At 53.2% G+C, this 12,079-nt stretch overlaps 1 protein-coding gene across 1 annotated transcript in view; it reads right to left on the bottom strand.

Annotated features, from left to right (window-relative positions):
- The window catches only part of Col22a1 (collagen type XXII alpha 1 chain), a 229,501-nt gene that overhangs the window by 160,813 nt on the left and 56,609 nt on the right, over window positions 1-12,079 (bottom strand). Inside the window, exons 6-9 of the mRNA XM_046449181.2 lie at window positions 9,917-10,040; window positions 5,187-5,462; window positions 4,685-4,765; window positions 3,458-3,574 (exon numbers count right to left, since the gene is read on the bottom strand). Of these exons, the coding sequence (XP_046305137.1) occupies window positions 3,458-3,574; window positions 4,685-4,765; window positions 5,187-5,462; window positions 9,917-10,040 (598 nt within the window). The remainder of the gene's footprint in view (window positions 1-3,457; window positions 3,575-4,684; window positions 4,766-5,186; window positions 5,463-9,916; window positions 10,041-12,079) is intronic.

Genomic DNA, 12,079 nt, shown 5'->3' with positions numbered 1-12,079 from the left:
GTTTCTTAGGGCCTCACCAAGTTGCTGAGGCTGGCCTTGAACTTGCAATCTTCCTGCCTCAGCCTCCTGAGTCACTAGGATTACATGTGTATGCCACTGTGCTTGGATACTCATTCTACATTGTATACATACATTATAGCATCCATCTGTGCCTCACAAATACATGCAACTGCAATTTTTCTATATCAAATGTAAACAAATATAAACAAAATGCTTTCCATGGACTATTTTTTGCCCCAAAATATGTCATCAATTCAATTAAAAAGAAAATTACATTGGCTGCTATTGGTCCATGTCATTATTCTTCACTAAAATACAAAGCACAACATATTTATTAGCAATTTCTCAAAGCAAACTGTTCAGGTTTTTAAATGGGAAAAACGATCTTGTTACTGGATTTAAAAATGTGATCTGCAGCTGGTGACTACCTGTAAGTACTCCATACAGGAGACAAATACAACCTGGCTAATATGATTGTTTAGGTGGATCTATCACCCCATTAATGAAGGTGACCCCACACCCATTCCCACACATGCTCCCTCCACTAACAGCCCACACTCTGGTCACAGCTACACATGTGATTACTTCAGGAGCACATAGCTTCCAAGTGCATTCACAGAGGACCTCTGTACCTGCAAAGGAAGATTAATAATTTTGTGTGTACTTGACCTTTCAGAGTGTCCCCCACAAGGCCTTGGACACATTTATGCTCACCACAATATTGATCATAGAGATATAAGCAGACCCAGAAGGCACTGTGCTGGCCTTGGTGAGTAATGGACAGGTTTGGCAAACCAAATGGAAGATTCAATCCCTTGGAACAAAAGCCAGGCTGTGGCCAAAGCTCTGCCCTGAGGAGAGAACTCTGACCACCTGGGCCCCTGTGCTGTGGTTCTCACAGAAATGCAGATGGAGGCAGAGGCCACACCTGCTTCACCAGCTGATTGTGAGGCTCCTCTACCTGACCTTTCCCACCTTCCCACCTTCCTGTGCCTGGGAAGCTTTGGAGCAGGCCTGAGGGTAAACTCCCAAGGGTGAGCCAGGAGTCTGAGCTCCTGGTTCCCTAACCAGACTCTAGGATTTTCGAGAGACATATTCTGTCTTAAAAGTCTCCCTGTGCAGTAGGATGCCATGCACATACTGGACACTTATGCCTAAGGTCAGGAATAAGAAATGATGGGCTGAATAAAGAATGGGTCACTGAGTGATGCCGTCCAGAATGTATGGCTGACACTGTGTCAGCTGACTAATGAGCTTCAACAGCAGGACCTTGTCCTGCCAAGAGGAAGAGAGGCTGTGTGCCTTTATCCCTCACTCCCACCTGTCCCTCCAGCTATCCACCCATCCACCTTTCCAAACACTGGCCACTTATCCATCCATTCAGATATTAATGAACAGCCTTCTCTAAACCAGGAGAAGCAGTAGTCCCCCCAAATACAGACATGTAATGATTCAGGATGGTCCTCCAGAAGTAGGACTTACAGGAGCTAAGACCAGGGGCCAGCATGGTCATTGTTCTGGCAGGTGGAAGTCAGGGAGAAGAAAGGGACTTAATGCCTTGGAAACACCAGGTACTCAGTAAAGACTGCCTGGGTGGATGGTGATAATTAGAGGGAAGGAGGGGGAATCAGCAAGGGTTCATTGGCCATGTCTTAGAAGATCAGATGTAGTCAGGGAGAGGACCCAAAGGGTCGGGAAAAGAGTTCCAGGTCAAAGCTGCTCCATATGCCAATGCCAGAAGGCAGGGAAAGCTGCAGCCCCTCCAAGGAACCAGAGTTACTGCCAGACACCTGGAAGGGGAGCATGTGGGATGAGGCTATTTGGCACCTGGGCCCCAGCATGGGTCATGCAGGGTGGAAAAGTGGAGGTGTGTCCTGAAACCACACCAAGGAGATCAGGGGAGGGCTAGAGAGTGGGGAGCCACAGGAAAGGGAAGCCAGGACTGCTGGACCCCAGACTCCCCTGCTGAGGTCCTGCCAGGGCATGGCCTGGCTCCAAGGGGAGCTGTGGCCTGGGCAGAGCTGGTTTGGCAGAGCTCCCAGTCTGCGCATGGTGGCTAGAGATTAAAACCTCTCCAGACCATTGCCCTTCTCACTGGGGGTTACAAAGGCAACAGGATTCAGAAGGATTGGGGTTTACACAGCTGCTTCTGTTATTTTGTTGGCATGCAGAACCAACCCGCAGACCTGAGCAGATCTGAGCCGCCTGGTTGCAGGAGGAGCCAGCCCCCTGTGCTGTGTGCACACACCTTGCTCCTTCCTCTGTCTGTTCCACCCTAACCTGGGCATCAGGTTGAGGCTCTTAACTTCATCTGTGACACCCAAAAGTCCCCAGCTTGGGGCACAATGGGCTGGCTTTTGATTAGGCCTTTGGCAAGTTGGGCCAGGGATGGGCAAGCCCATTTGACTTAGAGTTCCTAAGGGCCCTTCCTCCCTCCCTAGGGTTTGGCCCTCTGGGGTCTGGCTTTCTGGGTAAAGCAAAAATAAAGAGGGAGCGTGTGAAAACTAACAGAGGAGAGGAGACAAGGAAAGGGAGAATATGCCAGGACACCTTGCCAAGAGGACTATGAAAAACACATCCCAAATGTGCCTGCGCCGGCAACCTACAACCACATTTCAGCTTTTGGTCTTAGTACTCCCAGCCCCACAAAACCATCGCATCCTTCCTCTATGCTGGCCTATCCCTGGCAGGTGCAGGTGGAGCTGGGCACAGTGCATGCTGAGGTCAAGGGCCCTGGGGTGATGGTCTAGCAGACTCCAGAAACCTTCCTTGCACAGTTCTACTTTGGTTTATCCTTTGTGAATATGTTTTGGTTCTCTCAGCTCCAACAGTGAGAAACACTTTTCTTATCAAGGGCCACTAGTCTACTGAAAAAGCAGACAAATCAGAGCCTCAGGCACATGAGGAGACATAGCCCAATGGATGGTGGCAGTGATGTTCCTAGAAATGCACTGCTTTTCAAAATTGGGAACAAATACATTTCACTGTTATACACAGACTCGGATTATAGAGTGTGGCTGATTAAAGGAATTGTTGAGAAGAAATTGCAGAGCATGCCCAAACCCTCACTCATGGTCCTGTTCTGGGTCTTACTCAGCAACATATCTCATTGGACTTAGCTGCACATGAGTGGAGAGGACACAAATCAGAGCCAGAGAAATCCCAGGACACCATTAATAACCTTAGGAAAACATTAATTTGAGCTGGGTCTGAGCATCTCCCCTTCTGGTGGATTCCAAAATTAAAAACAAAAACAAAAACAGGAGATCCAACAAACATGAATAGTGTTCTGGCTGAAAGCCATTGTGAGCTTGGGAGCATCCTAACCCAGTGACCAGATGCATGAAGGGAAACTCCCACCTCACTGCCCCCACCATGGTTCTGAGGACCAGCCCTGTCCCACTCATCTCTGGGGCTGCAGGCTGGGAACCAAGGGTAGACTCCAGATGGATGGTACCTTTTCTCCAGGGGGGCAGGAGCAGTTGATGGTCTTCAAGAACCCAATCTGTTCACTGACAGGGGTGGGTGGTTGCAGGGGTGGAGGTGGAGGCTCTGTCACCACGATCACCTGGCACTGGAAGGAAAGGCCAGTGGGTCAGAATCTGCTTGCTCATCCAACCACTGCTCCCTGGTGAGGGGCAAGGTCTCTGGAGCTTCCAAGGAGCCAGGGAAGCAAAGGGAACCAGACGACCATGAGCATCCTGAGTATGTGGTGCAGCAGGAGGGCCACGTCTGTCTGACACTGGGCTCCTGGCTGATCAGTCCAGCCTGAACCCCTCCTCTGGCCGACTGGGAAACCTACAGGAACCACTGAACCCTTGAGCATCAGTGTTTATCTGTTAGATAGGCACAGGGTGTTTTCTTCACAATATCATCAGAGGATTTAATGACACAAATGGGAAAATGTCTCCTGGGGGTCTTGCACCTGGTAGGTGGTGTCTGAGCCTCACCACCTCCTCCTCTTCCTTCTATCCTCTTGCACACTATCATTTCTCCTCTCCTTCCTTTCTTCCCTCTCCTCTCTTTCCACAACCAAGCCCATCACCTGTACACCACAAGGGTGCTGAGACAGGCAGCGACCATGCACTTACTGAGCCCTGGGGACTGGGCCAGTCAAGTGTTGTGCATTGTGTGTGGATTTTACCCTTCAGCACCAGAAAGTGGGTGATTCCTGTCTCTGGAGAAAGCTGCGGAACTAGGATTTGGTTGGGGGAGACACTGAAAGGGGTAGGTGGTGAGTTACGAACGGGAGCAGATCCTGTATGGAGGGGCCAAAGGGGCCACCTCTGGTCTCTGGGGCCATCCATGTCCTGATCTCCCTGTCTCATTGCCCCCCCCCCGGGGGCACTGCAGCCTCCCCAGCCTCTGAGCACTGGTAGCATGGAGGATTGGTTACTCCCTGGGACACCTTCCAGACTCTGCCTCCCAAGCTCCCCAAAGCTGGGCTTCATCACTTGATCTACAGCTTTGGGGCCCCCCCTGACTGATGGCCAGACTGCAGCAGTCCCCTGGAGGACCTGTTTCACTCAGCTCCCTGAGCCCCATGCTGTGTGGACAGGAACCCAAACACGAGCACCCAGCTCCCCACAGACCCATCCTGAAGGCCAACGCCCCCCAACCCTGGCTTCCCCTTCCTAAGCCCTGGACCCCTCCCTCTGCAGCCCCTGCCCAGGAATCTGCCCACCGGTCCCGAGGGGATGTCACAGCAAGTTTCCAGCTCCGCGTGTCTCGCATCACAGTAAATCACAATCCGCTGTAAGTCAAACTGGAAAGGAACGGGGAGAGCCAATGAGTTTTAGGGGCCTTGGAGCCCAGAAACCTTCATGGTGCCCAACAGGTCCTGTCCAGGCCCCACTTCCTCCTCTGGGGCCCGCCTACCCTGAGTTCCACTATAGGACTTCAGAGGGAGCCTAAGCATCATCTATGCATCTTTCCCCCTTCTAAAGAGAGAGTCCACTTGTAAGGGAGGCTGGGGGCTTTCCTTCTTTCTACTCTGCAGGGAACGTGGCCTCTGCCACATGTGTGAGCACACCTTCCTCCCCTCCCACGTCACCGTGACTTCAGGTAAGAAAGCCCCACGATGCAGCTGCACCAGCTCTGAGAGTTCTGCATGCTGCTGTTTCAACCTCTCTGGGCCATTGCACTCTGTAGGCTAAGTGAAGCCCTGCACGGGCCCTGGGACTCACGTCAATGGGCACGCTGTCATACAGACGCTTGCCAATCACAGTCTTGCCCTGGATGTCGATGTTCTCTCTCTCCTGGATGGGCAGCGTCTGCACCAGTGCACAGTCGATGTAGAGGGAGACGTTCTGGGCCTGGATGCTCAGGGCCACCTTGTGCCAGTCTCGGTCAAAGAGGTCGCTGACCCGGGGACCTCGGAAGACCACCCTGACGGCATCTGTCATGGCACCGACGGCACTGTACTCCACAGCCTTGTTCTCACCGTCCAGCCGGATGGAGACCTGGGAAGAGGCACCAGAGACTCCTAGAGCACCTAATAGGCTTTAGCTTCATGGGACCATGCAACAGGAGAAGTGCAGGGGATGGCAGAGGCCGGCCCCATCAAGCTGAGTCAGAGCCTCGCTGTGACTCCTACCTGCTCAACTGCTGTCTGACCTCAGGCCAGTCACGTCACCTCTCTGAGCTTTCTCCTTGGTGCAAGGGCATCAGGAGCTGCCCTGAGCCCCAGGTCAAGTGGAATAACCACTCATGTCAGCCTAAGGGCCCCAAACTCACCTGCCTGGAGGGGCTATGCAGGTAAGAGAGGCTTTGTAACGGGCAGGTCAACTGGTGCGGAGGAAGTGAAGTCACAAGACCACCCAGAAATCCAAGCTAGCTTCAGGGTCTCTTACAACCCTGGGTGGGCTAAACCAAACATGTTGTGTGGGGTGCTGGGTACCAGACTGGCCGTGTCTGTCAACCAGCACTGTCTGTCACCCTGAAGATTCAGTAGGAGCTCCAGTGGAGTAAGCCCCTTGGTGGCAGAGGCTCCTCATCTGGGTCATTGGAGAAGACAGCCTGTGCGCAATGCCTCTGGCCGAGGGCCAGCTTGGAAGAAAGCTCTGCTTGTGTTTGCTCTGTAAGAATGAATGGCTGAACACGTTCCCAGCCGCATGCTCTTTCTTCATCCTCTCTACAGAACTCGCGGAACATCCTCTGTGACAGGCAAGTCCAGCAACAATGGAGCAGAGGGAAACTTCACTGGGGCGTGAACGTGGGGGACGTGCAGTGAGAATTCATGGAGTGGATGAGTGGAAGGGCACATGCCCGCTCCTCCTCTGTGGCGTCCATCTTCCTCTGCCCTGACCCGCCCGCGGGCTCCCTGCACCCAGAGTCTGACCTGTAAGGCTCCACCCCTTTGGCTCCTGAGCCCTTGGCCTGCAGTTGAGGTTAGCCCCACAAAGCCCACTGGAGCGGAGATCAAAGGGCAGCAGGAGAAAGGGGCGGCCATCTGTTGCCCCACCTCTTGGCTTCCCTAGGCCTCCAGAGTGGCCGTTCCTCCCTGTGCCATGGCTCCTTGGGGGCCTCCCTGCTCACCATCTCACCAGACACGCATCTTCCCAGGTAGCGGCTTGCCCAGAGTTCCTTCTGAACCCCTTAACACACACCCTCATCCACATTCTCACCTCAAACCCTTCCTGCTCCATCCAAATGTGCATTAGGAATTTGGGTCCCCTAGGCTGTTGGCTGCCTCACGAACCCAAACCAGTAAGTCACTTTAGAGCTGTGTGGCCTGAGGCAAGTTATTTAACCTCTCTGTACTGCTTTCTCATCTATAAGATGGGAACAACAGTAGTACCTACTTCCTCAACCTGCTGTGAGATGGAAATGAATAAGTATGCGTGTCAACAATCAACAGGGTACTGCTGTGCCAGCACTGTTCCAAACCTTGGTCAGATAACCTGAGCAAGTGACTTCCGAGACACCACTGTACCCAACCCTTCCCCAGTGGACACAAAGCAAGTGGACCCTGAGGTCCCCAGGCATGCTGACTTGCTCACATCTGCATAGCACGCGCTGAGATGTCAGCATGTGGAATCTTCCTCATCTCGCGTCCACCCATTTACTCTCTGCCTTCCTCACCCTCTCTCTCCTCTCCTGTTCACCTCTGCAACTCCAGTTCCATGAAGGACACATGGGGGACTCCGTAAAAAATGTAGTGAATGAATGAATGAATGAACAAGTGCACGCAAGTCCTCTGCAGGGACCAGCCTCAGCCAGCATGACACTGCCCAGGCCTTCTGGACACTCTTTCTGGGCACAAGCCCTCAGTATAACCAAGGAGGACCATGGATTAACTAACCGTCTCACTTGTTTATGATCATGGATAGGGTAAAAACAGAGCTGTGGGCCCCACCTAATACTCTAACACTCCTAATGTGCACACTCGAATGCTCTCATGACTAAACATGGTCTTCTCTTTCTTCAGAATAATCTCACAGACTTAACCTGTGTCCCTGCGACCTTCAGGGCTTCCTGAGGACTTGGTCATCCCGTGGATGTTTCAATCTCCGTCAGCATACAGAGCAAGGAAAGGCACCCACAGGCCCACGGAAGCCTCGTGTCTACCAGCACTCACTGGGTGGCTTCGGGAAAGGCACTTCACCTCTCAGACCCATCAGCCAACCCTATTGATTCCATCTTCAAAGCACGTTCTGAGTTTGGTTATTTCTTCCCATTTCTCTGTCCCTGCCTGGTCTGAGTGAGCATCACTCGCCTGGACTATGACCACAGCCTCCTCACCAACGCATCCGCCCCTAAGCATGCACCCAGACAGAGCCCACTCTCCAACACGAAGCCCCACATGCTTCCTCTCAGCTCTTCCTCCATGTCCCATGGTGGGACATGGCAGGCGCCCAGTCCCAGCAGCCAGACCTGAGAAACTGGAGAAGCAAATTCACATAACCAGCAGCCCCTGAGACACATGGACCCTCTGCTCCAGCCACACAGGACTCCTTCCTTTCCCTTTATCATATCTGGAGTGAGTGAGTGCCCCACATGACCACGAGCAAAACTGCTAGCTTCGAAGGGTGCTTGTAAACACCCAGTGAGGTCCGCAGACCACGGCTCTGTCCGCAGGTCTGATGATCCTGTGCCTCAACCCCACGCTGCACACAGCTCACCTCCTGGCAGGCCCATTCCCTGTATTTGGCCTGCAATTCCCAAAGGCACAGAGGTGACCCTGTGGGCAAATCCAGCAAAGGGCACTAAACCAAGGCTTGCCTAGGGAAAGTGAACCGCCAGGTGTCTCTCCAAACATGAGCCACAAGACTTTCGAGGTAAACTCATCCTCTGCGTGGCTCTGCAGTAACAGCCCTGCTCTTTCCGGCAGAAGGAGGACAGGATACCGACGGGGCAGACGGGGATCACACGGCTCTGCAAATGCCATGAAAGAAGAGAACCCAGACAGGGGGTGGTGCGGGCTCACCCACAGGAATGTCATGGCAGGCGCCCAGTCCCACCAGCCAGACCTGAGAAACTGGAGAGGCAAATTCACATAACAGGAGACACAGACGGTCGGGGTTCAGTGGGCTGCCTCCCCTCCAGAAAAGTGGCCTCCCTCCACAGGAGAGTCTCAAGCCCTCCTTCCGCCTTCCGCTCTTGGGAAACACTGGGCCTCTCTCGGCAGTTACCCCTGAAGATGTGCATGTCTCAGTTGACCAGGGATGCTGCAGAGGTCACTCGGGGCAGGCTTACGGCAGGGCCAGCTGAGCACATACTGCAAAGCACAGCACGGGAGAGCACGGCCTGGCTTCCCATCTCAACTCTGCGAACGGTTGGGCAAAGTCCTCATCCCCCTGTGGCTCCAACTTCTCCTCTGTGAGAGGCGGACAGGAGAAGCTGCTCAAGGCTATGATGAGGACTGAGTGAGTTGAGATCACCCAGAGCCATCCCTGGCCCCCACCAAGAGCATGCGCGTGCTGGTACACAGAGTGTGCCTTGCCAGATCCGGCTCCAGTCGCAGGACAGGAACTGGCTGCTTTGGAGGAGTCAAGATGATTGCGACTATGTATCTGTCGAATCACTTGAGCATGTTTTTGTTTTATTTTATCCCCACACAAAAATTTAGACTGTGTCCCCCAGCTGAAGGTGAGCAGCATCTGCACCAGGCTCCGCTTCCAGGAGAGGACACAGATGTGGCCCGTCTGCAAGCTCTGAGAATGAGAGGGTTTGTAGAGAAGGGAAGGTAGAACTGCTTTCATCTCAAGCCGACAGACTGTGTGACGGCTTTGACTTTGAGATTTGGCTTTCCTCACTGAGCTATGTGCCGCTGACGGGCCATTCTACCCTGGAGACACCCAGAGGTGGGCGAAGACAAAGTTCAGAGCTTCAGTCATAAGAAACCCTAAGAAATCAAAGAAAATCTACTCTATTCATCAGAAGGGACCTGTTCCTGACAAGCTTTTATTATGTATCAGAACTATTCTGGATAATGTTTGCATATGTCATTTTATGTGACTCTTCTAACAACCATTCATGGCAGATAGTCTCTGTTTTCCATTTTCCAGCTGAGAAGCAAGACTCAGAGCAAGTTTGGTCCCAAGGGTCACACTCAGAGAGGAGTGGACACAAGGTCCCACTCAGGTCTATCTGACACTGGCCCATCTCTTCTGCTATGTCACAAAGCTGTGTCACTCATGGCACCAACACAGAGCTGTTGGCCACCTCTCTGCCTGGGCAGGGTCCCTGAGGACAGGAGCTAGGTTCTCTTCCCTGGAATGCCCCGCCCTGGATGATCAGGGAAAGCAGGTCATGTGACTGCTCCCTGAAGGTTCCCTGAGGCTCTGCACACCTGACCCTCTGCCTCTCTAGGTCCGGGACTAAGCTCCTGGAGGAAACACGGTGGCAGATGCCATCCCCGGGGAGAAGGAAACAGCGAGCGCTGGGACCCTTGAGACGCACAGGCTGCCGGTACCTGCGGGATGCCATACTGGTCGATGACCTGCCAGATATACCAGTCTTCTTTCCGAGATGTTTTCCTGAGCCGGAAGGTTGTGACGAAGGCATATTCATCAGGAAGACCTTGGGGAAACACGTCCCTGGGGAGAAACAGACAACACCAAGCTTAGCAAGGAGAGCAGGGCTGGCAGCGGAAGGCCACACGCCTGTCACCTTGAGTCCTGCCAACCCAACCTCCTGGGTATTTCTACACCCACCTTCTTGGCCTACAAATGCTGCTTCTTCCCGAGGTCAGGAAGAACTTCTGTAGACCCTGAGCTGGTGGCCCTGCATTGCCTTCCCACCCCTGCCCTCGGCACCCTGCAGCACACCCTGCAGTCACTCCGTGGTCACTGTGACTGACCATCAACAAGGAATGCCAAGTGGCCACTCCCCCAGGACCAAGCGCCATGGAGACTCCTCACCATCACCTCGCCCCGCCCTGCTCCTTCTCAGAAGGCCAAACTGCGATGTCTTACACTACTTTGTCCCAGGACACCACGGTCACAATGTCTGTGTCCCCCCCCCCGCCAAATTCACGCATTGAGACACTAACCCCCAAGATGGGGCTTTGAGGAGGTGAAGGGATCCTGAAGGTGGAACCCTCATGGGGAGACTGGGGACTTGTGAACGGTCCCATGGAGCTTGTTCACTCCTCGCCTCACGTGGGGTTACAGTGAGAAGACCACCATCTGTGGGGATCAGTCTTACCCTCCCTGGCCTCCAGATCTGGGAGAAATGCATTTTTGTTGTTTTGGAACCACCTGGGAAATGGCACTTAGACTGAGGCACAAGACACCCTCTGCTCTCCCTCAAGCCCTGGTTCAGCCCAGCCCACTGTGGGTTACCCTATCACCTGGAGGCATCCACAATTCCCTGCTCCACCCTAACCAGTCCCAAACTGCCTCTTGTCTTCCAAATTCAGCAATGAAAATTGTTAATTTGCTCCTTCGAGCACCCAGTCATTCAGCAAGATCCCAGCCCCCATCTCTCTGTGCTCCCGGGCATCCTCAGCCCACTGTCCTTCATCTCCACCCATCCCACACACCGAGGCTCCTGAGCAAACTCCCGACCTCTCAGGGCAGCTCCTCACCCCTAACCCGCTGGGATAGCAAAGGACTTGGCATCCCTGCTGGTAGCTGGTGATCTCCTTCACCACAGGGTTCTGGGAAAAGTTATCCACACACTCACTCTCTCCCCATTTGCTCAACTCATGGCCACCTGGCCTCTTTCCCTCCATCCCCCCACATTTTCCTCAAGAGGTCCCCAATGAGGAAATACTTACAAGTCCCTGTCCCTCGGCACCTACCACAGAGCTCAGAGTGTGCAGGCATGCCAACTTTGAACACCGTCAATATTCTAGTTCCGTAGAGAAATCCTTTCCCCGTCCATAATGCAGGGCCTGTATAATTTCCCCAGAGGAAGTGTCCCAGCAGGCCTGGCCACCTAGCAACACCACTGGACCCACTCATTAGATGACAAGAGCATTTCTCCTACCCGAGCTGTCACACACACACACACACACACACACACACACACACACCCTCCAGCTCCTCCAAATGTTGCAGGGGGAAAGTTCCCCAGGTGGAGACCACAGATCTCTCCTGGACACAAATCCTCTCAAAATGAAGTTTAGCTTACTTTTCTGTAGTGTTTTTTTTAGATTCAATAAATTACTCACAGATGATCTCTTTGATATAAGATTCTAAGATTTAATTTAAAAATAAGTATTGGTTGAGGGCTCGATGCAGGCCCAACTGATCTGTGATGCACAGGTCACCTCTCCTGTGAAGAAATCACGCAGAAAAATCTGATGCTCACGCTACAGGTGAGGGCACTCAGGCCCTGCAAGTTAACCTGATGCAGCAGGGCAGAGCCCCCACCCAGGGGCCTGAATGTCGGCTGACTGCGCCTTCATTTTCATCACCACTGGAGGAGGTGGAAACTGTCTGGCCAGACAGCCAGGAAGGGAAGTGGCAGGCAGCTGGGTTCCTGGTTCTCAGATTTGCAGATCCTCAGGGACCCTTCATTTAGCTGTAGAACCTGTGGCCAAAGACTCATCCTCTCGGAACCTTAGTGCACACATCTATGACAGGAGGTGGCCCAGCAGCTATTCAATGTCAGTCCCTGCACTGAGATT

This window comes from Marmota monax, unplaced genomic scaffold (genome assembly GCF_021218885.2).
Source record: "Marmota monax isolate L192 unplaced genomic scaffold, Marmota_monax_Labrador192_F-V1.1 WCK01_AAM20220418_F8-fsc00073, whole genome shotgun sequence".
Taxonomy (NCBI): Eukaryota; Metazoa; Chordata; class Mammalia; order Rodentia; family Sciuridae; genus Marmota; species Marmota monax.
Note: the sequence above shows the minus strand (reverse complement) of the source record. Positions and strands in the feature narration are given on the sequence as shown.